The 24,593-nt window shown below is 37.0% G+C and overlaps 2 protein-coding genes and 1 pseudogene across 5 annotated transcripts; all 3 read left to right on the top strand.

The window, feature by feature from the left end:
* The first annotated feature begins 1,913 nt into the window (after positions 1 to 1,913).
* On the top strand, positions 1,914 to 5,828 carry LOC137031924 (zinc finger protein 25-like). 4 transcript variants are annotated; one of them, XM_067403308.1, is made up of 5 exons: positions 1,914 to 1,955; positions 2,071 to 2,131; positions 2,581 to 2,748; positions 2,937 to 3,243; positions 3,328 to 5,828. In XM_067403308.1, exons 3-5 carry the CDS (start codon positions 2,581 to 2,583, stop codon positions 4,347 to 4,349), a joined length of 1,497 nt encoding a protein of 498 aa, XP_067259409.1. In that variant the 5' UTR covers positions 1,914 to 1,955; positions 2,071 to 2,131; the 3' UTR covers positions 4,350 to 5,828. The 4 variants fall into 4 exon arrangements, with proteins under 4 accessions (XP_067259409.1, XP_067259412.1, XP_067259410.1 ...); XM_067403311.1 differs by having other exon boundaries at positions 1,922 to 1,955; positions 2,071 to 2,150; XM_067403309.1 differs by having other exon boundaries at positions 1,923 to 1,972.
* Positions 5,568 to 11,599, top strand: si:dkey-1c7.3 (uncharacterized). Its single transcript, XM_067404245.1, has 5 exons — positions 5,568 to 5,683; positions 5,790 to 5,828; positions 8,946 to 9,059; positions 9,176 to 9,814; positions 10,800 to 11,599. The coding sequence occupies exons 1-5, from the start codon at positions 5,671 to 5,673 to the stop codon at positions 11,597 to 11,599; spliced, it is 1,605 nt and encodes a 534-aa protein (XP_067260346.1). The 5' UTR covers positions 5,568 to 5,670.
* Positions 11,600 to 21,776: 10,177 nt separating this feature from the next.
* Positions 21,777 to 23,562, top strand: LOC137031925 (zinc finger protein 883-like; annotated as a pseudogene).
* The last annotated feature ends 1,031 nt before the right edge of the window (positions 23,563 to 24,593 follow it).

Here is a 24,593-nt window from a genome sequence, read left to right as displayed (position 1 = left end):
TTATTTGTTTTTTTAGTCACAGAGATTTATAGGTCAAATACTGAAATCTGTTGGTGTCCTCAGGAGATGTGCTTGTGTCTATCAGTCCATGTGTGGACATTTTCTAAGTTTATTTTATTATTAACCAATCAGAATCATTCAACCTGAAGTAATGACGAAGTTAGTGACCTCTGGTAGAGTAACTGTTGTGGAAATGTGAATGTACGCAGGGTGGATTACGAGCTGACTTCTGCTGATGAAACTGCAAACTGCTCTTCAGTAAAATTTTCTTCAGTTTATTTTTGTAAACTGACTCCAAGTCTTCATTCATCATATGTTTTTTGGGTCTTAACTGTAAAATCCCCAACACAATTACCAAAGAGATCCCAAATTCAGTTATAATAAAGTGCATATATTGAGTGAAATGCTCCTCAACGAACATCATGGACACTCTATGACTTGCCTGAGCTAAATGTAATGCTACGTGAGATATTATTCTCAAGCTATTTTATTGATGTCTTTCTGCGGTTTAAACTGGTTAATAGATTACATACATATCTAGATCATCTGTTCTTCATCTGTGCTTTTTCCTGTTGTGGTGGTTATAGCGCCCCCTTCTGGATTGGAGTGTGGATCACCTCTGTATTCATCTGACTGTATGCACAGGGGTGGGTTATCGTTGGATTTACCTTTTGGAACATTAAAGCCTGTTAACCTTCATCACTGTCTTCATCTTCTTTGTGTGTTTAGTATCACCTTCACAACCTGTGTCAGGAACAAACTCAAATTTATTATTTTTGTACCTTTGACACTACGCTTAACCCTAGCTTAATAAAATTGGATTTATCTGATCATTATAAAATGTTTTGATTGATTAATTTCAAATTAAGTTATTTTGTTTTTTGGAGAACGCTTTTGCAAAACTTTTTGTTCTTGACAATATTTTAAAAATTTTTGGGATAAGAAGTTTTCAAAACAACTTTAACTGTAAATTTATAGCAGATACAGGTTAGAAGTTTATATCAAACATCAAAACACAATGTTAAACTTACAAACTTACAAATGAAGAAAAAAAGCATCAGAACAGGTATCAATCACAGTAAATCTCATCATATTTTGTCAAAAAAGAAAATTTCATATTATCAATTATCCTTAGTGATGTGATTAAATGTTCTACTTCATTTATGAAATCAGTAAGAGCATATTTTCTTAAACCTTTGTGAAAATAAAATTTTGCCACAAAGATAAAGACAGTAGATTTTAAAGATGTTTTGGTTTCCAAAGAGACAAACAACATCCTTAATGTGTAAATTAAATTCATATTAACTTTAGAAAAACAATAGAAGCAAAGTGTGAATGATCAAAAATAAATGACAAATTTCTTTCAGAAGGTGGATATATCATCTGCATTCAGAAGTGCATTACAAGTGTATATATATATATATATATATATATATATATATATATATTATATATATATATATATATATATATATATATGCAGAATTTTAAAATGCACTTCTCTTATTTTATTGGGCATGAAGTATGATTTCCTCCACTGATTGTTAACTATTATAGAACACCAAAATATTCTTTTTTGAGTTATTGAGTTTCGAGAATGAGTTGATAATTACTTTCTTTAAAGCGTTTACCTCCCAAACATAGTTGTGATAGTTGTGTAGATCATGACATGGTTAAGGGAAGCTTTCATCAGACATATATAAGTCCAGCCTTAATAACAGAGTTAAATTCTTTAAACGGGACATTGGTTGATATTCAGAAACTTTCGTAAGATATAAATCATTATTAGAGTTGAATAGGAAAAAAAAAAAAAAAAGCAGCCTCAATCACGCGATAAATGCGACCTCTGCAGGACGCGGCCTAAAATATTCGCTCCAGTCCAGCAGGAGGCGGAAATGCGTCATTTGTTGCTGTGTGAAACTGCGAGCAGCGCGCGAAAGTGTTTGGTTCTGTTGGTAAATATATTCAGCTCGTGCGTTTTAACATGTTTTACATTGATGATGTGATTTGATTTTACATCATTATGTGCTTGATGTTTTTATGACTGTCTGATGCTTTCTCGTTTCTCAGTTTAAATGATTTACAGTTTAAGGACAAACGAGCAGAAATCTGAGAAATCCAGCAGCTGAAGGTAAATGTCTTAAATAAAGGTGATATTTTTATTTATTATTACAGTATAGTCGCTATTCCTTTTGGAAAGCAGAAGTCGTGTTTATATCACTGTTTATTTTGGGCACTTCGTGTCTGATGAAACCTGATTTTTTTTTTTTTTTCAGTTTTTCTCAATTGATTTGCCTAATTTCTCCAAGTAATGTAACTGCTCTCAAAACAGTTAACATCTAAACACACTCTTACCTCAGCCAAACAGTTCAGCATTTATAGATAAAGCACTGTTTTTTTTTTTTTTTTCTATTAATGTATTGTGTATATATTAATTATTGTTAAATTAAGAGATGACATAATAGGGTATGTGATTTGAAGAAAATAGAGTAAAATTAAGGTGAATCCATTTTTATTCAAATAATCTTTTGAGTATATTATGAATACATCTTTTAGTAATGATGATGTGTTTGTGTTCAGATGTTGAGCATGAAAGCGCAGATGGATGTGATCTGCTGTAAATCAGTAGGAACTGATCTGTCCATGCTGGATATTGAGGATTTCATCAGTGAAATCTGTCAGCTGAAGAAAGAGGTGGCGTCACTGGAGGCAAAGCTGAGAGAAAGAGGAGACAAACCCAACAGAGAGGTTTGAGCGGCTCATTTCATCCTTCAGCTCAATCAAACCAAAGTTTTGTTAGCTTCTCACTTCTTATGAACATCTCAAATTAAAACAGCAGCTAAATATGCTAATCTAATCTCCAATATAACCACTAGAGATAACTGCTGAGTGATGAGGCTAATATCAACAGGTTGTTGTTTATTTGTGTTTGTCAGGATCTGGAGAAGGTTTCAGTGTGTGTGACTGACGGGACAGAAGCTCAGGATTCAGTCTGGAGATCCAGAGACACACAGGACTCAGAGCTCAGCCTCACTTTACTGTGTTATACTGACTCTCAGGATCATGGATCCGCTGATCAAACCTCTGACTGTAACGCTGGAGAACAGCAGATGCTGCAGACGCCGCTGAAGATGTGCTCCGTCAAACTGGTGGACTGCAGGAACCTGATAAAATCCACAGCAGAGGAACAACAACAGAGACACGAGGAGGAGGAGGATGAAGATGATGAGTTTATTCCTGCAGGTTTGTTTCTTTTAGATGTGGATGTAGCCGAACTCTGAGTACAATTTAATGTTAGACTTTCTATTAATGTTTTGTTGTTTTCAGATGACAACAGTGTTTCATCTTCTGATGGAAATGAAGAAACGGTTTCAACATCAAAAGATAAGCTGAAGGTCAAGAGATTTTCCTGCTCCACCTGTGGGAAAACATTGAGTTCACAGCGTAATTTAGTGAATCATGAGAGAACACACACAGAACAGAAATATTTCACCTGCAAGATATGCAACATCAGCTTTCCTACATTAGAAGAGAGGAGACTTCATAGAAAAGAGCACAACGTGAAGAAGGAGTTTCAATGTGAACAGTGCGGGAAGGATTTCTTCACCACTCCGTCTAATATGAGAGTTCACATGAAGTCACACACTGGTGAAAAGCCTTTCCACTGCAGCGAATGTGACAAGAATTACACCACCAAAGGGAATCTTGATGCTCATATGAGAATCCACACAGGCGAAAGGCCGTACAAGTGCCCTCACTGCGAGAGAAGATTCATGTACGCATCCCATCTGAAGAAACATGTGCGTGTTCACACCAATGAGAGGCCGTACCAGTGCAGCGAATGTGGGAAAACGTTTACACAGTTATTTGCTCTAAAGTCACACCAGAAAATACACTCTGGGGAGAAACAGTATCAGTGTTCACACTGTGATAAACGATTTCATCAGACATCTCATCTGAAACAGCACGAGAGGACTCACACCGGAGAGAAACCGTTCCTGTGCTCCTACTGCGGGAAGAGCTTTTCCGATCAGGGTCAATTCGGTGCCCATCAGAGAGTTCACACTGGAGAAAGACCGTATCACTGCAGCGTTTGTGGGAAGAGTTTCAGTAAATATGATACCTTAAAAAAGCACAAGAGGATTCATACAGGAGAAAGACCGTACAAGTGTTCTCAGTGTGACAAGGCGTTCGCTCGATTAGACGTCCTGAAGACTCATGAGCGAGTTCATACAGGAGAGAAACCTTACCGCTGCTCCATCTGCGGCGAGAGATTCACTTATTTAGGAAGTTTTTATACTCACCAGAAGAAACACGCTGAAGAACAAACTGCTCCAGAATCATCATAGGCCATGTTCACACTCAGTTTTTGGGATTGACAACGTGGCCATAGTCAAGTCAAGTAAAATTTATTTATATAGCGCTTTTACAATTGGTAATTGTTTCAAAGCAGCTTTACATATTAGAAGCACAGAAAAAAAGGGAAATGGTTAAACATAAGCTGTACAACCAAGCGTGGTAATATGTAACATATACAAGATGGTGCTACATTAAGCCAATGTCGGCTGACTCCCAGGGGTGGAAAAAACCCCCTAGGAGAAAAACCCAGCGTGCTAACACTGGGAAAAAAGTCCTAGGAGGGAAAAAACCCCTTGGAAGATATATATAATATATGTAAATGGATATGGAGATCAAAATCTGAATTATAAATTTTTATTATAGTGTCTTTTAGTGCCTTGGTTGGTGCCCTAATGTACATAAGTTGTTTATATTATGAATATTATGTGTGTTGTTCAAACAAAACCATATGGTTACTTTCTTTTGATACTTTATTTGAATCAATTATTGTTGCTGCATTGTTACTATGTCTTTTAAGTCTGTGATAAGCAGGGCAGGAGCGAACGCCACAATGCCAGTGGCGTCATTGCCAAAGAGCATCACCTGCGCTTGACACCGGTCTCGTATCTCTCACTGAGGAGCTCCAGAAGCATAAAAAGAGGAGCAACGAGAGTCCAGTGTAGACAGTCGTGTCCCATTGGTAACACTATCTGACTAATTATGAGTAAATTATCACTGCCATTCCTTCCTTAAAAAATATTTTCTGATGTCACTTGATCTCTGACCAGGAATCCATACTTACTTATTTAGTTGAAGAATGCTGACAGTTAAGCTGAACCTGAACACAAACATGTATGTTGATAAGATTAAACCAACACAGAACTTGAGGAAAAGTTAATAACAAGTACCTTACTAATTTACCAGTGTAGCTCTTTATGTTCACAGTTTAGGACGTTTTACCATCCTTAAAATGACTAATTGTGGTAATTGTAGACTATTGTATAATATCAGCCATCATTGCTGTCAGTATATAATTTGTACTATTTCAAATGTTATTAAAATAGGACCATTTCACCTCTCATATCAGAGAGAAATACAAAATACGTCAGTAGTAGATAAACAACTGGAATTCCTTTTTTTTTTTTTTTTTCTTGCTCATGTTTTGATTGGTTAAACTGCCTGTGTGACGTGCACTTGTGCCATATAAAGTTTTCACTTCAGTTCGAGTGACACTGTTTTACAGTTTAACAAACCCTGCATGCTTAAAAATAATAGAAACAAGTGATTTATTCACAGCTTTCTGTTAAGAATTCAGAACCAAACAGAAACAAAATGAGTGATAGAGGTGAGTACATCTACTAGTATGAGCATAAACATTGAAAAACCTAGAAATAATCTATAAATACATTTATTCTACAATATAAAAACATATCACATTTGTTTCCTCACAGTACCTCTAATTTCAAAAGAAGATGGCATTAATTTGGCAGGTAAGACCCATTCATTCACTTCACTTCAGTGTCATACATGTATGCATGTGTTTGTTTATGAAAGAGTCTTTTTACCCATTGTTGGTTTCATTTCTGCCATTTAATTTCTGCAGCACTTGCCTCATTTTAAACAATCACTAAGAAATATATTTTTAATTAATTTACGGTGGAATTTTATGATTAAATTAACTTGCACAATTACAAATAAAAGTTTCATTGTGTGGAAAACTTGTTATAACTTGCTGTAGTGCAGTGCTCTCTCCTAGGTAACTAAGCATTGCTATTAACTTACTGTAACTATTTTTTTTCAGTTGCATAACAGTAGCTTTCAAACTAGCTTTTCCAGTAATAAGTAGAGTTGGGAAACAAAAACAGTTTCATTTTTAAATGCTGTCCTGAAATGACATCTAACTAACAGGGAACCATATGTAAATGTTCTGTTAACTTCCAAAATGTCCTCTTTGTAACGTTGCTATGTGATTGTAGAATAACCAATATGGAATGTCCCCCTAAAGTCATATCAGGAACGTTACTATATGACCATGTAGGAACATTCTGTTAACTTCCCAAATGTCCTTTTTGTAATGTTCTTATGTGACCATAAAATAATCAAAATGGAACATGCCCCTAAAATCATACAAGGAACTGCAGCACTTTCAATACCAAAAGAAGACGTTTTAGGAACGTCCCTAATGTTCTATAAAGGGTCGGAATATTTGTCATCTTTAGAGAACATTTAGGGAACATTGCGCAAGGTCACAAGAACGTCCCCTCCTTTGTGGATACAGAGCAAGGGGCCAAAGCATAGTAGACGGAGCATGAAACCACCAAGGCAGAGCAGAAGGTGTAGGAGACCATCAAGGCAGAGCAGGAGGATCAGAAGACCACCAAGAGCTGGTGGAACTGAAACAGAGAGTTTATTGACGGCCTTAATGGCCATAACAGGGAGGTCAGGGAGTTCAAAAAGCCCTCCTTGGCTTGAGACGGGACAGACCGAGAGTTAAGAGATGACCTCCTTGGCTGTAACGGCAGGCAGAGGTCTCAAGAAGGGATGCTGCCTCAGTTTGAGCTGTAGTGGATGCTGCTATCTCGGGAGGAGCTGTTGCATTTGTCAGCACTTTGGGAGGATCTTTATCAGTCACCACTGCCTCAGGAGGAGCCGTAGTGGACGCTGTCGGCTTCGGAGGAGCAGGGAAAGTGTGTGCTTCCCAAACACACAAAATGACTATTGCCATCATAGGAATTGCAGCCAATGGTGGAAGGACCTCTGAGACCACCAGACTCAGGACCACCAAACTTGAAAGTACTGAGACCACCGGACTTAGGACCACTGGATTTGGGACCATCAGACTTGGGGCCACTGGACTTGGAAGCTCTGGGATCAGACTTGGACGCGTTAAGACCACCAGACTTGTGACCACCAGACTAGGGAACTTTCTCCCCCTCCTTCTGCTCCTCAGAGCCTTAGTGAGGAGTGAGTTTGAGGGAGAACTGGATGTCTCCTCCAGTGGGTGCCACAGTGGGATTAGTGACATAGCCCACAGTGTATGGAGAGAGACAGAGTCTTAAGGTGACATCTACAGTGCATCCAGAAAGTATTCACAGCACTTCACTTTTTCCACATTTTGATATGTTACAGCCTTATTCCAAAAGGGATTAAATTCATTTTTTTCCCTCAAAATTCTACAAGCAATACCCCATAATGACATTGTGAAAGAAGTCTGTTTGAAAATCTTCTTTGCAGGAACTCTGTCAGGTTGGATGGTGAGTGTCGGTGCACAGCCATTTTCAGATCTCTCCAGAGATGTTCAATCAGGTTCAAGTCTGGGCTCTGGCTGGGCCACTCAAGGACATTCACAAGGTTGTCCCATAGCCACTGCTTTGTTATCTTGGCTGTGTGCTTAGGGTCGTTGTCTTGTTGGAAGATGAACCTTCGCCCCAGTCTGAGGTCCAGAGCGTTCTGGAGCAGGTTTTCATCAAGGTTTTCTCTGTATATAGCTGCATTCATCTTTCCCTCGATCCTGACTAGTCTCCCAGTTCCTGCCGCTGAAAAATATCCCTACAGCATGATGCTGCCACCACCATGCTTCAATGTAGGGATGGTATTGGCAAGGTGATGAGCGGAGCCTGGTTTCCTCTAGACGTGACGATTGCTAAAGTGTTCAATCTTTGTTTCATCAGACCAGAGAATTCTGTTTCTCATGGTCTGAGAGTCCTCCAGGCTTGCTGTCATGTGCCTTTTACTGAGGAGTGGCTTCCGTCTGGCCACTTTACCATACAGGCCTGATTGGTGGAGTGTTGCAGAGATGGTTGTTCTTCTGGAAGAGTCTCCTCTCTCCACAGAGAAATGCTGGAGCTCTGTCTGAGTGACCATCAGGTTCTTGGTCACCTCTGTGACTAAGGCCCTTCTTCCCAGATCGCTCAGTTTGGCCAGGCGGCCCACTCTAGGAAGAGTCCTGGTGGTTCCAAACTTCTTCCATTAACGGATGATGTGGGCCACTGAGCTCATTGGGACCTTCAATGCTGCAGAAAGTTTTCTATACCCTTCCCCAGATCTGTGCCTTGATACAATCCTGTCTCTGTGGTCCACAGACAATTCCTTCACAAAGTCATTCTGGATAAGTTGGCTCGCCAGTTCACAAAACTTCAGTGTGGGCTTTGATTAATCTCAAATCCTGTCGAAAGCTAACAAGTGAATCTGCTGTAATGTCTTCTGTAAAATTGGTAAAACGCAGACATAAAGGAGAACAAATGTAGAGTAAGATTTAATGAAAACAGGATTAAAAATAATATAAATACTAAAAAAACACCAGGGAACACAAGGAGCAAAACTGAACAAGTAAACTAAAAAAATAAAGTAAGAATGTGCACAGTTTCCTGTGATGGGTAGGTTTAGTGTTAGGGTTGGTGTAGGGGGATAGAAAATATGGTTTGTACAGTATAAAAACCATTATGCCTATATGGAATGTCCCCACATTTCACAAAAACAAACCTGTGTGTGTGCTTCTGAAAGTCATATTTGTAATGTTAGAATCAAAATAAAGTTTAATTTAAAGATCAGAGTTAAATTTCTAAGCAAAGCTGGTATGTTAAAAATTAAGTTCATTGTTATTTCAGAAATAAAACCATCTGCCGCAGTGAGACAAATTAAAAAGACGTCACTGAAACTATCTCGCCTACACAAATCAGAGGCTCATGGGAGGACACAGAAAAGGACAGAAGACAGCACAAGTACATACTTTAACTGTTCTAATGTTGAAAACAATGTCAGCTTAATTGAAAACTTCAGATCTCAGTCTTATTTCTTTTAAATGCCATTCACATGCTCTGTTTAATGTGATTCACAGTAGCAATTCCAGCTGAACTCACGATTGTTCTGGTGGGTAAAACTGGATCAGGAAAGAGTTCAACGGGAAACACCATCCTGGGTCAAAAGTATTATAAGGAGGATGTTTCACCAGGGTCAGTTACTAGAACCTGTGAGAGAGCAGATGTAAAGTTGGGTGACCGGATCATCTCAGTCATCGACACTCCAGGCCTGTTTGATACAACAATGTCAAAACAGAAAATGAACGATGAAATAGTAAAGTGTGTCTACATGACTGTTCCTGGTCCTCATGCATTTCTGCTGGTCATCAGATTGGGTGTGAGGTTCACAGAGGAGGAGAAAAACACAATTAAATGGATTCAGGAGAACTTTGGAGAAGAAGCTACTTGTTACACCATCATTCTGTTCACTCATGCTGATTATCTGAGGGGGAAACCATTAGATGTGTATGTCAGTGAAAGTAAAGATCTCCAGGCTCTTGTTAATGATGTTGGTGGCAGATTTATCTCATTCAATAATGAGGACATGGAGAACCGCAATCAGGTCACTGAACTGCTGGAGAAGATTGAGAAGTTGATGCAGGTGAATGGAGGAAAGCACTACACTGATGAGATGTACCAGGATGCTCAGAGCAGGATAGTAGATAGATCACAGTTCTGTAAGTGTGTATGTGTCTTTCTTTGTCTTTGAAAAATGTTATTAAATGATATAAACAACAGTGTAAGAAAAAATTTATTCTGGTTCTGCTCATTTTGTCTTGATCAGTCCTGCACCAAGGTAACATAACTTGATTTTTGTCAAGCCAAAAAAATTCTCAAGTTCTATTTATATAAACCCTAAACATTGCGATCCGATTCATTCGTTTACATGTGCATTGAATTGAATTTGATCGTGCGGGTGGACAAAATAAGTTTGGTAGTTTTCGAACACTAACATTTTATAGGCTAATTGGTTAACAAATAAAACCTAAATGTTAATGTCTAAATTGTTGGTTAAACAAGTTTAAATGTAGGTACTATTGTATGCATTAATAAAAACTTTATAAAAATGCTGTATTTAGAACTGTATTCATTCAAAGTAAACATTTGTTTTGTTTATTTTACAGATTTTTAAGTTAACATGGAAATATTAACCCATGTATGAAGTAAAAATAAGCTAGTATTCCTTCTCTAGCATAAATCAACCATTATGTTGAGTTAAATGAACAACCCAACATGCTAAATAACCCATGGTTGGGTTAGTCTATATTGTTTTTTTCCCCCCTTTTTTTTTCAACCCAACTGTATTTGGAGTGTACAGTAAAGAGTGAAAAAGTGATCCAACAGTCAAAGTGTGAATTGCACTTGTTGTGGGAGATGATTTGAAGGCTATTTGTAAATACATCTGTAACTCTAAGAGCACAGTTGGATGATTTAAGGTCTACGCCAGGCCTTTCAGTCTGATTGAAATTTCATTCAAATTGAGTTTCCATAAAAGCTTTTCAATTTAACTTAGCCATCAATCCAATTAGAAATGGATTATTAGGTTGCGTGTAAATCTAGCTGTTTCACTTGTTGTACCTAAATCATTAACTCTATTTAGTCTACTTGTTTTTAATGTCTGGATTGTAATTGCTCTGCTTTATTTGAAATTCTGATCGACAGGGTCTGGGAAACCGAGAATTGTGCTGCTGGGTAAAACTGGATCAGGAAAGACCAGTGCAGTAGAAACCATTGTAGGACAAAGTTTTGAAAGGAGAAATGCTGCTACTGAAACCTGTGAGCTAAAAGAAGCACATGTGAATGGAAAGAGCATCACAATAATCGACACTCCAGGACTGATTGATGCAGCAGAGAAGAAGATCAAGAATGAAATAGAGAAGTTTGTCATCAAGTCTGCTCCTGGTCCTCATGTGTTTCTGCTGGTGATCAGACTGGATTCGAGATTTGAAGAGGAAGAGACAAACATAATGACATGGGTTCATGAGAACATTGGAGGAGATGCTGCATGTTACACCATCGTTCTGTTCACTCACGCTGATCAGCTGAGGGGGAAATCGTTAGATGAGCAAAGCAAAGACAGTCCAGATCTTCAGGGGATTACTGACAGTTTTGGTAGCAGATATCACTCATTTACCAGTGAAGACAAGGAGAACCAGGTCACGGAACTGATGGAGAAGATTGGGAAGATAGCAGAGGGAAATGGATGGAAGTTCTACACAAATGAGAGGTTTAAAAAAATTATAGCAAGAGATGTATATTTAGAGAAAGTTAAGGAAACCCTACATAAAGTCGCATTAGGAGTTGGACCAGTCGGAGCAGCAGCCATGGTGACAGGAGGTGTCGTCCTGGGCGTAACGGAGCTGGTTTTGGCACCAGCGGTGTTACTCGCTGGAGGCAGTCTGTTTTTAGTTGGAGCAGCTGGATTGTATATTGGCAAAAAATTGATTAAAAAAACTAAATGATTTGGAGATTTTTGAAAACAAATGTAGTTTAGTTAATTTAGTTATCAAGTTATCAATGTTCTAGAAGCATTTTGCAACTATTCCCATTAAGTTATAAAAACGCTATTCCTAAATGTTCTCTAAACGTTCAAAAGCATATTCGAAACAACATATATTGCATTCAAAAGTACATTTAGTCAGTTCTCGCATTCCTTTGATCAGGCCAATTTCCTTAACACAAGGCAATACATTATAATTAAATTTTAGTTTTATATTGTTTTTTTAAATTGAGATTGCTGTTGTTTAATTTTTTATTTAAATTCAGGCTGTTTGCTTCTTGTGTGTAAATATGTCGCTAGGTCAATATGGGGCGCTGCTGTGGGTATCCAGAGAAGGTGCGATTTGCCTTTAAAGGGGTCATGAACTGAGAAATTAAACTTTTGACATATAATAGGTCATTGTACTATACAAATATCCTGTAAGTTTCAGAACTCGCTTATATATACGAACAATATATATGTAAAATATGTATAGCTTACTATATAGTGCTTAATAAAACAAAATGAAAATGTATATTACTTGATAAAACTTAATTAGCGTAAAAACATAACATTAAGTGAATAAATTTGAAATTTAAAACTGAAATATTTAGACGTTTAACAAATCATAATTATATGATTATATTTATAAAAATCATAAATATAATTATATTGTAGGACATGTTCAAATGAGTGTATAAACTAAGCTATCAGGCTAATTCGGGTATCTGTACATAAGCTAACTAATACAGACATTAATGGTCATTATAATGTAGTTCTAAAAGCATTTAACATGATTTTGCAATTAATTACTGTATTTGCATTATTGTAAGGGTAGGTTTAGGGTTGGGGTAGGTGTAGACATTAATAAAACAAACTAATAAGCAGCTGATTAAATTTATTGTTATTTTATGGCAAGATTTTGTAGGTTTTGTTTGGGGTTTTTTCAGTCTTTTTTGTTGGCTTTCTGAGACTCAACACTTAACTAATCTTTTAACATTTTCAATGCTTTCAAGGTTTGATTTTTGCTAAATGTATGAATTAAAGATCAAAAGGATAATCAATGCAGATTTATTGATTATATTGATTATATTCACTAAGGGTGCCAATAATTCTGAGCACAACTGTATGTGTATATATTCCTTATTTTTCATTTTCCATGCTGTTAATGTTGTACTTAAAGGAAAACCTCATTTTTTCTGAAAATAGGCTCATTTTCCAACTCCCCTAAAAAAGAGTGTTTTTGATAAATGAACAGCGACACAATAAGAGGTTCTGAAAGTGCTGTACTTGTCTGATCACTTTGCTTATAGTAGATTGTGACAGACTGCTGCATTTTCATTTTTCCAGTTGTCAAATTGTAGTTAATGAAGTGATTACTTCCATTTCTGGAGCTATAGCATTCCATCACTGTGTCAGAGATGTTAGGTGTCTCTAATAAGATCAGTCACAAACATGATCCCTTCATGATCTAATGTGTGGCGTCTTAACTCACTGTCATGCACAATGTCAGTGCAACACATTTATTCTCCCTCTTCATGTTTCGTCCACTGCTCAAGAAACTCTTAAGTCTCTTAAAAGTTAATGTTAACAATTTTTGACCTTAAGACCTCTTTTAAGGGTTAAGATGCTTTCTAAATTACTTTTTTCTTTGCTAGGATTTTTATTCGATTTTAAGAGGAAACGGACAGAATTTTCTTCGAATTTTGCAGTAAGATTCTTCATGAATACAGGGCCAGAAGTGTAAATGAAAACCCTGGAAATGCATTTGTACAGATCATTGAAAGAAATAGGAGAAAACAGTTAGGAAAACATGCAGTGTATTAAAAACAAAGCTTGAAACTTTTCAGTTTCAATAATTAATTAGTTTCTTAAAACGTTATGTTCATTTTTATTATCACAAAGTTAATTCCATAATTTTCCAGTGGCCTTATAAATGTAGCTATTTTACATGTGTACCCTTAAATTTTTGTATATTAATGAAAATAAAGCTTTCATTATTTTTTGTGGCACAGGTTTGAGTCACAGTCATATATGAAAATTGTTAAGCTATTTTTGGAACAGTTTAAGCCAATAGGATGCAAACCACAAAAGAAACAGAAAAGGAATGAAACTGCACCTGAATAACCTGAATAAACTCCAAATAAGGCTTGTTTTCATAAGGTGTTTTCAAAAACATCAACATATCCTACGGGCCATTCACACAGAACGGTTAAAAACACGATGAGACATGTTAGTTGAAAAAAAAATCAAGGTGTAGAAACTAAACTCAAAATTGACACTATTTACTATTTAATGCGCATTTCTAGTCTTGTGTTGAACAATTAATCTATGTTCGTGTATGTTCGTAAAGTACGTGAATTAATCTGTAAGTAAATAGTCTTAGTAATGTGTGTTTGAAGATCTCGCTGACGAGATCGCTTGTGGCTTCAGTGTCAACGACAGATAAAAAGCCTAAAATGCAAGTACAAAATGGTGAAAGACCACAATAATAGAAGTGCCAATACTTTTCCATTTTATGAACAAATGGACGGCATATTAGGGGACAAGCCGAGCTGCCAAACACCTCAAATACTGGATAGTTTCAGAGAAGATGAAGAGTTTTTCTAGTGTTTTCAGGGTTACTATTTTGGACAATGTCAAGTTCAGAGTAACCTAATATTACACTCTACCGCCATTCTAGCCCCGCTTATTCTTTTGTTAAAATGACGCTGGTCTTCGGTCAGATTCCCAGTCTCTAGGACCTAAGTGGGTAAGCTGGATCCCCAATGGCATGATGGGCACTTGTGTGCCCTGGATCTCCTCAGTGGTCTTTGGTCATGAAAATAACAGAAATTACTGCTCTTACTGAAGAGAAATACTGTGATAATGACATTACTATGCAAATCAAAATATAGGTTTTTCAGTTAAATAATTGCACGTCAATATCATTGATCCATATGAAATCACAGTAACTTTATTAGCATGATTAAAGCATATGATTACATAAAGCTGAGATAGTTCAGTATCGTTTATGTACATATCATCTATACTATAAATATTCCCTGAACACCTTGTAGGCTGAATTTGAATTTACAAGAAAAAGTGACTCACTTTAGGACAGAGGAATCCTCTTTCTGCCTCCTCGTAGATGATAGAATCCCTGGAGTCGTGGACACTTCCTGGCCATATGTTGATGTTTGTGAAACTGTCCTTACCAGCATTTGTGGTCCACAACTGCTTGTAAGATCACTGAATGCCACCCCTTGCGATTAAAATGATCTGTGTAGTTCTCAGGAGGAGCGATGATCGGGATTTGACTCCCGTCAGTAGCACACTGAGGGAAACCCCAGCGATTCTTGAATCCAGGAAGGATGGTTTGGAGCTCCTCACCTTCTCGCAGCTTGATGTACTCGCACATCATCTCATCACGTAAGGCATGGGAAAACTCCCGGACTATTAGGCATACTGATGCATCACTTATGCCAAACTGATGTGCCAGTGTTCAATAACCAGCTCCTGTCGCAAGCCACCATAATCCAACTCCAACACGCTTCTGCACTGGCGAAATGTTGTGTCCTCGTAAGAAAGCCTCGGTGACAACTGCTCACACAACATATCAAAAGTTTCTCGTTTCATACAGATGTTGCTGACCCACTGTTCCTGACCCCAGGTTCCAACAACTCGATCCCACCAATCTTGAGAGCTTTGCCGCATCCACACATCCCTCTGAACCGATGTTGCAGCGATAATCGCTAAATTGCTAGTTAGCAAAATGTAGGCTTTATAACTATAATGTCAATGGTAATGCACAACACACGTCATCCATGTCATCACAGAATCTGATCAATGAGAATAAAGTGTGTCGTCATCAAGGCTTTCACAGACGATTTTGAGTAACTGCAGCGCCTGACCTAGGCGGCTGGTCTCCATTTTGCTCTTGCGGTACTTTGATGGCACGTGATTGTAATTAGCTGCAGCGCTGATCAAAGTCTGACAAATTTTCAGATGGAACAAGCCTATCATAGTTTTAGGGGTGGGGCCATGTTCGGTGGCTTTAGCGCATCATCAAGTCACCATTTTAGCTCCGCCCAAAAAATCCTGAACACAGAATTGGTGAAAAACTGTTTGACGGTCTAACTCCACAATTCAGTACTACAGAGTTCACAGTCGTTGTAATGTGTTTCAGCAATACATTTGTAACATTTATAATGTGTTCAGAAACAATTCTCAGAATTGACTTTACAGAGGCTTTAAACTAAGAGAAAGGGCGGGATTGACCTCATTGCTATGGATGATGTCAACACGCTTACTAACTATGCCCACAGTGATTGGCTGATGGGGGAGGAGTCTCTGTCAGCTGTTTGATCATAGAAATATTTTAGAAAGAGGTGTTATGTTGCCATATTCAAATAACGTTTTTAAAATACAAATGTTGCTGTATTAAAAGAAAGATTTTAAAATGTAGGCTAAGTGTCACTAATTAAACAATTATATCTAATTGTCCACCTCCACCAGTCTGCGTCTCAAGAGAATGCAGAATTCAAACGACAAATGATGTTTTATAAACAAAGTTTGGGAGGAGCATGTTCAAACGGTCTAATCATCTCCATGATGAATTATATAAATACATATTTCTTCAAAAAAAAATTTTTTTTTTTTCGTAAGGTAAACTGATCATTATTAGAGTTGAATAGATCAGCAACAAAAATTAGACAGCCACATACACGCGATAAATGCGACCTCTGCAGGACGCAGCCTAAAATATTCGCTCCAGTCCAACAGGAGGCGGAAATGCGTCATTTGTTGCTGTGTGAAACGAGAAGGAGGTCTCTGCGGAACAAAAAGGGGCGGTTCCCAACTTTGGGGTGTTGTCACACGGGAATAGGTGTTTTTCAACCTCTTTACCTGATTTGCTCAAATCGAGTGGGATATTTCCGGAAAAACAATAAGAGATATGTATTGTATATGAATGTAAGTGTATTGTTAAAGTTGTTTAACAGTTGTTTAACGTTTCTTTTATGTGAATATGCTTGCTAACTCGTTGTAAAAAGCTCCAAGCAATCTTCCACTCACTTCTAGCGATAACTATTATTAACATTCGCTATTGATCTGTTAGTCACTTGATTTGTTTTAGTTTTGCCATTAGGTTGGGGCTGTCTGTGGTCAATAAAATGATTATAAAGTTTAAAGTCTTCAGAGTCATCATTTCAGGTTAACAATTGTTTTTTTTGTTTTTTTTTTAAGTTTACACAAGTTCAGTAAGTCAGTAGTCTTATTAATGCAAAGCTTATACTTATACAATATACGCTGAGGCAGTTGATAGCCTATAAAAAACAAACACTTAAAATTAAAGTTAATTATATCACAAGCACTGTCTAGCCTACGTATTCGATCTGCTTGTCTGTTGATATAGTGCAGTGGTTATGTCATTTTAATATTATATAATATAATATATATAATACTATATAGCCTAGCTTTTATAACGAAGGTTTACACTATGCACGTGAAATTTGGCATGCGAGAGATTAAATAAAATAGGCTGTTGATCGCGTGCCTTCTCTTCTGCGTGATTCATATTGAAGAGTATTATTAAACAAGACTTGTAGCACAAGAAGGATCTAGCCTTAAGAAACTATTTGAGGTGAAAATAGGTGAGGTGAAAAAATACCGTAGTAATTTATAGTAAATACTATAGTGTTTTTGAACCATACATGAATTAATTTGTTGTGGTAATTCTATAGGCTATTGCTGTGGTAATATAGTAACTATAGTAATATAAACAAATTACGTTACCCAATACTGTACTAAGTTTTCTTTAAACTATATTATACTACAATAGCTACACGCAGTTAACTGTAGTACAAACTAAAGTACTACAGCCTATGCTGTAGCAAGAATTAACAAAGTGTTGTAAATACTATAATATACAGTATACTACAATATACTGGTTCAAAAACACAATTTACTATCAGTTACTATAGTATTTTTACATCCCATGTCCAACCAAATGACGCCGATTGGATAAGTTCAAACAAATGACTATTTGTCTATGTAAAATATATAGCCATTGTGACAAAATTACATCCCGTGTCATTATAATTCGTAGGCTAGTTTATGCAAAATAATAATAATAAAATAAATAAATAACTAAAAATGGAGGAGGCTAATAAAACTTGCATAAATCATATATTTCGCCCTCTCGAGCTACAAGCTATAGGTCCTGTAAAATAGTTCATACTTTTCAAAATAAATGAATGTATTATAGTAAAATGTTTCCATATATCTAGGCAGGCACTCGGGAAAAACGCATAGTTTCCCTGTTACGGAAGTCAAGCATGCAGCAATATTTTATTTATTTTTCATTATCTCGACATAATTGTTTCTCGGGACATTAAAAAAAAGTAGTTGTAATACTAAGAAAACAAGACAAAAAATAAAATAATAATGAATGGCCTTTCGTACTTTAAAAAAAACAACGCATATCCCGGCTTCCGTACTTTTTTGGTTGGATCGTTATAAACACCTCTCTCAGTTAGAAAACACCCCAAAATTGGGAGACGCCCCTCTTTTGTTCCGCAGAGACCTATACTTGTGTGAAACTGTGAGCAGCGCGCGAAAGTGTTTGGTTCTGTTGGTAAACATACCGTATATTCAGCTCGCACGTCTTTAACATACAGGCACGTGCACACATAGACAAAAAAGGGGCTTGAGCACCTGCCCTTTTTCTTTCTCGAGAGAAAGTGCCCTTTTTTTTTCTAGGGTGCTTTTTTTTTTTTTTTTTTTAAATAAATTAATATTCCTCTTTGCGCACAGCTTCCCTGTCAAACAAATATATTTACTGAATAAAACAAATTTAAAAAATACTATATCAGGTCGGCATTGTCGAGTTCAGATGCCCTCATTCCGCGACGCGCCATTCATACCGCACGCTCGCGCGCCCCGCCCTACCTCACCCCAATTCGAGTTTGCTGCTGGCTGAAAACTTGTGACAGCTATTCCCGTGAAAATGCAACTGCTGTCTGGCGATGAGAAGCGAAAAAGAAAAAAAGCTCTAGATGGATGCATCCTGTGCATTTCTTTCAGGTAGGCTAGCCTATGTTCACAAACCTGAAATTTTGGCTATTTATGGTTATTTTTACATGTAACGCTGCATTAATAGTTTGACCACCATCAACGCATCTGCCTGATTTGATACTAATTTATGTTATATTATAATTTCAATTATTTTACTGTGCTATGCATTGCGTTTTGAACCATGGTGAAGATAACTGTAGGGCTGTCAATACCAGAAGAGGATCAACCCGATCTCACGGCAATTCGTACGTATTTTACGAGGTGGCTAAATCGTATGAATTCATACGAATGACCTACCCCAAACCCCGCCCTTAAACCTAACCGTCACTGGGGTTTAGACAAATCGTACGAATTCGCACGATTGAGGTCGTATGAATTTATACGAAATAACCACCTCGTAGAATAAGTACGAATTGGTCGTGAGATAGCGTTGGATCATTCCATGGACGCACATGAACCGCATTATTAGACAGTTTTCTAAGGATGCATGGTTTATTAAAACTATTTAAAAATCATAATACAGCATTAGCTACATAATTCTATTCTTAAATCTACGCACATGATAATACATCAACAAAAGTTTAAACCCTCGCTCCGTCTTTGCATGTTTGATGTCCACATATTCTTGTTGAAGAAATTACAGTGGCTGTAGCATTTCTATCACAAAGAAGTGGCCGAATATTATTATTTAGCTAATAACATATTTTGAATCATGGTTGGCTTTGATCGTGTATTTGATTGTGCTGTGCTGTCTAACAACAAAAATCAGCGCGCTTTTGGCGCCCTCTGCCGGCATTTGTTATAATATATAATGCATTAACAGTTCAGGAAAACAAATTATTGACGTGTTTAAATACGCAGATTAGCTTGTTTTGGTTAATTTAGAATAAATCTACAGATGCAAACAGATGGAGGGTAGTAGGCTTAAAACAAACTCCATCTAAATGTGTAGGTTAGGGTTGAGTTTTCTTTCCATTAGAGTAAAAGACATGGCAGCAAAAATGGACCACAATCTTAAAACTGTCCACTTCATGAAAGAAGTATTCCAATAACACCAAAAAAAAATTATTAAAATGATTTATTGATTTAAACAAATGATTAGTGAAACTATGTCCCTCTCCTAGGTGCAGTCATTTATTCTAAATATATAGCTTGAAAATAGTTGCTGTTGCCTTCTCTTGTGATAAACCTAGTGAATACTAAAGAAGACCATGGTCTCTATATGTGAATTAATTATTTTGTAGAAATCTGTGGAGTATAAAACAATTGCATGAGTGTAAGGGAAGTCAGAGTTGTCTTAATATATTTAAGGGTTTATTTTTTTTTTTTTAATAAATATAAGTGCCCTTTTTTTTCCACTTGAGCCCCTGCCCCCCAAAATGTCTGTGCATGTCCCTGTTAACATGTTTTACATTGATGATGTGATTTTACATCATTATATGCTTGATGTTTTTATGACTGTCTGATGCTTTCTCGTTTCTCGGTTTAAATGATTTACAGTTTAAGGAGAAACGAGCAGAAATCTGAGAAATCCAGCAGCTGAAGGTAAATGTCTTAAATGAAGGTGATAGTTTTTTTTATTATTAGCCTGTAGTCGCTATTCCTTTTGGAAAGCAGAAGTCTTGTTTATAACAGTTTATTTTGCTGTCTTGGGCACTTTTCTTCGTGTCTGAGGAAACTTTTTTTCCTTTACAGTTTTTCCCAATCGATTTGCCTCATTTCTCCAAAGTAATGTAACTGCTCTCAAAACAGTTAACATCTAAACACACTCTATTTTTCTATTAATGTATTTATTAAAAGTAAATACTCAAAAGTGTTTCTTTAATGATTTTAGAACATTTTCAGCTGTAGATGCTGTAGATGTAATGTTTTTCCAACAGGTTTTGTTATATGAAAGCTTCAAAAACTGTATTTAAAAAAAACAAAAACAAATTCAAAACTGATGTAATGCATATGTTTGAGTCATGAACAATGTGTTTAAACAAGTTTCAGTTGTTACACAACATTTCAGTGTTTACATTTCTTTGTCAGGTGGAACATCCAAATACTTGAAATGAGCTGTTTTAATCAGTATTTGAGAGATATCTACAGCTCTTTTCACTCTTCCACGGTGATCTATCCGAGTCTTCTAGATGTTGCATTACAGTGTCAGGTTTAACATTATTACTAATACATTTATTTATTATTAATAAAATATTTGCAGTTGTGCCACCCTGACATATGTGAATATACAAATTGTCATTGTATCTTGATTTTATTAAAAATTACAAATACTTTAAATAAAGTTCAAATACAAATGAATAATTTCTTTCCACAGTGTCCTCCACTTTATTCAGCTCTTCTCCTATCCTCCTTTTTTACTTCCTCCTCTCTCCTCATATATGATCTCCTTTATGTTCCACCCTTCCTCTTCTCATTACACCTTCCTCTACACACACACCACCTTTACACTTACTTTACACCACCTCTTTATTGCCCCCCTCTATTGCATATTTTCATGCTCTGTTCATAATTTCCCTTTTATATTTTCCCTATCACATAATGCAATTGTGATAAATGCATAAACATTTTGTGAAAAAACAAAAACAAAAACAAAAAAACATTTCCTGTGTTGAGTGTATTATTAATCAAGCAGATATCAGTTTGGGGCTAACTGAAAACACACCATGTGCATTTGATAATATGACAAATTCCAGAGTTTTGTTTGTTGTGCTTGGACAAATGGTACATAAATGTTTATGATTTGTGTAAAGCTGATATATTAAAGTTTTGGTTGGATGCATGAACTTTGTGCAAAGAGTTTTGTGTGTTGTATTTTGAGAAAATGATTCACATGATTTGCAGTTTGTGTGAAATTAATGAAAACGTACAATCTGTTTAGGACATTTTGAAAGTGTTCAGTTGACTGAATTAACTGTTTTGAGAACAGTGATCTGAGTTTGTTAAATTATAAAAAAAGACCGTCCGGGAGATGACATAATAGGGTATGTGATTTGAAGAAAATAGAGTAAAATTAAGGTGAATCCATTTTTATTCAAATAATCTTTTGAGTATATTATAAATGCATCTTTTAGTAATGATGATGTGTTTGTGTTCAGATGTTGAGCATGAAAGCGCAGATGGATGTGATCTGCTGTAAATCAGTAGGAACTGATCTGTCCATGCTGGATATTGAGGATTTCATCAGTGAAATCTGTCAGCTGAAGAAAGAGGTGGCGTCACTGGAGGCAAAGCTAAGAGAAAGAGGAGACAAACCCAACAGAGAGGTTTGAGCGGCTCATTTCATCCTTCAGCTCAATCAAACCAAAGTTTTGTTAGCTTCTCACTTCTTACGCACATCTCAAATTAAACCAGCAGCTAAATATGCTAATCTAATCACCAATATAACCACTAGAGATAACTGCTGAGTAATGAGGCTAATATCAACAGGTTGTTGTTTATTTGTGTTTGTCAGGATCTGGAGAAGGTTTCAGTGTGTGTGACTGACGGGACAGAAGCTCAGGATTCAGTCTGGAGATCCAGAGACACACAGGACTCAGAGCTCAGCCTCACTTTACTGTGTTATACTGACTCTCAGGATCATGGATCCGCTGATCAAACCTCTGACTGTAACGCTGGAGAACAGCAGATGCTGCAGACGCCGCTGAAGATGTGCTCCGTCAAACTGGTGGACTGCAGGAACCTGATAGAGAGCAGAGGAGAAAAAACCACAGCAGAGGAACAACAACAGAGACACGAGGAGGAGGAGGATGAAGTTGATCCTGAGTTGATGATGAGTTTATTCCTGCAGGTTTGTTTCTTTTAGATGTGGATGTAGCCGAGCTCTGAGTACAATTTAATGTTAGACTTTCTATTAATGTTTTGTTCTTTTCAGATGACAACAGTGTTTCATCTTCTGATGAAGAAACGGTTTCAACATCAAAAGATCAGCTGGAGGTCAAGAGTTTTTCCTGCTCCACCTGTGGGAAAACATTGAGTTCACAGCGTAATTTAGTGAGACATGAGAGAAAACACACAGAACAGAAAGATTTAACCTGCAAGATGTGCGACATCAGCTTTCCTACCTTAGAAGAGAGGAGACGTCATACAAAAGAGCACAACGTGAAGAAGGAGTTTCACTGCGAACAGTGCGGGAAGGATTTTTTCACCACTCCTTCTAATATGAGAGTTCACATGAAGAGGCACACTGGTGAAAAGCCTTTCCACTGCAGCGAATGTGACAAGCATTTCAGCAGCAAAAGGAGCCTAGATATTCACAAGCGAACTCATACAGGTGAAAGGCCGTACAAGTGCCCTCACTGCGAGAGAAGATTCATGTACGCATCCCATCTGAAGAAACATGTGCGTGTTCACACCAATGAGAGGCCGTACCAGTGCAGTGAATGTGGGAAAACCTTTATGCAGTTATTTGCTCTAAAGTCACACCAGAAAATACACTCTGAGGAGAAACAGTATCAGTGTTCACACTGTGATAAACGATTCTGTCAAAAACCTAATTTGATTCATCATGAGAGGATTCACACTGGAGAGAAACCGTTTCTGTGCTCCTACTGCAGGAAGAGCTTTTCCGATCAGGGTCAATTCGGTGCCCATCAGAGAGTTCACACTGGAGAAAGACCGTATCACTGCAGCGTTTGTTAGAAGAGTTTCAGTAAATTTGATACCTTTCAAAATCACAAGAGGATTCATACAGGAGAAAGACCGTACAAGTGTTCTCAGTGTGACAAGGCGTTCGCTCGATTAGACGTCCTGAAGACTCATGAGCGAGTTCATACAGGAGAGAAACCTTACCACTGCTCCATCTGCGGCGAGAGATTCACTTATTTAAGTAGTTTTCAGAGCCATCAGAAGAAACACGCTGAAGAACAAACTGCTCCAGAATCATCATAGTGACCTTTAATGCCTTAGTCTGTGAAAAAAGGTTTTATTTCAGCAGTGGCTTTCGACATTCATGACGTGTGCTACATGACAAACCTATGGAAGCTCATTTCCGCTACATAAAAAAAATCATGCTTTGGTCAATCATAATTATGACATAAGTCATAATCATTGGATAAAAAGTCGAAACTGAGATTCAAAGTCTAAATGTCATTATGACTAAGTACTTTTTGACTTTTTAATCTCATAATTAGTCATAATAATGACTTATCGTCTCATAATGAACTAGAAGCTAAAGTTTGTAAGCAAACTGTGATGTTGGCTTGGAAAAGCCTGAAGGGGCAGCCTGAGTCAAATGAGCCAATGCACATATCTGTTCGGTGTTCTGAAGCTGAATCCACAACAAAATTAATTACATTTTTAAAAAAATGTGTATTTAGGGCTGTAACGAATTATTCTTTCGATGATTGCAGGCACTTGTGCATGAAAAACATTGTTTAAACACTTTCCAATAAAGATATGTAAAGCTTATTTGGATTTTACAAAATTATCTCTCAGCTTTTCATGTTGTAATTTTGACTTGTCATAATCATGACTTTTTAAATCATGATTTTGACTCTTCATATAAATCTCTCTTAAAAGCCATGGTGTCCTACACCTTCCCTATTCTACTTATGGAAAAAAACGAAACTGGTGCCGTGTTCGTTCCATAAGTAGAATAGGGAAGGCGTAGGACATACGGCCTAAGCGTTTTGAATAATGCGGAAACCAGAAGTACGTTCAAGGTGATAATTTGTGTTTATAAAGCATATACAGTTGTATTTTTTTCGAAAATGACCGATGGTTTCGCTAGATAAGACCCTTATTCCTCGTCTGTTATCGTTTAAAGCCCTTTGAAGCTGCACTGAAACTGTCATTTTGACCTTCAACCATCTGGAGGCCAGTGAAGTCCACTATGGAGAAAAATCCTGGAATGTTTTCATCAAAAACCTTCATTTCTCATTCTTTGAAGAAAGAAAGACATGAACATCTTGGATGACATG

The sequence above is a fragment of the Chanodichthys erythropterus genome, chromosome 12 (assembly GCF_024489055.1).
Source record: "Chanodichthys erythropterus isolate Z2021 chromosome 12, ASM2448905v1, whole genome shotgun sequence".
In the NCBI taxonomy this organism is placed as follows: Eukaryota; Metazoa; Chordata; class Actinopteri; order Cypriniformes; family Xenocyprididae; genus Chanodichthys; species Chanodichthys erythropterus.
This window is presented reverse-complemented; position numbering and strand designations above follow the sequence as displayed.

Excerpts from the sequence above, each read along its gene's own strand:
- LOC137031924 (XM_067403308.1), top strand. The coding sequence starts at position 2,581 with ATGTTGAGCATGAAAGCGCAGATGGATGTGATCTGCTGTAAATCAGTA. Across the intron at positions 2,749-2,936 it reads GAGACAAACCCAACAGAGAG|GATCTGGAGAAGGTTTCAGT; the intron begins GTTTGAGCGGCT and ends TGTGTTTGTCAG. Across the intron at positions 3,244-3,327 it reads TGATGAGTTTATTCCTGCAG|ATGACAACAGTGTTTCATCT; the intron begins GTTTGTTTCTTT and ends TGTTGTTTTCAG.
- si:dkey-1c7.3 (XM_067404245.1), top strand. Across the intron at positions 5,829-8,945 it reads AGATGGCATTAATTTGGCAG|AAATAAAACCATCTGCCGCA; the intron begins GTAAGACCCATT and ends TTGTTATTTCAG. Across the intron at positions 9,060-9,175 it reads AAGGACAGAAGACAGCACAA|TAGCAATTCCAGCTGAACTC; the intron begins GTACATACTTTA and ends TGTGATTCACAG.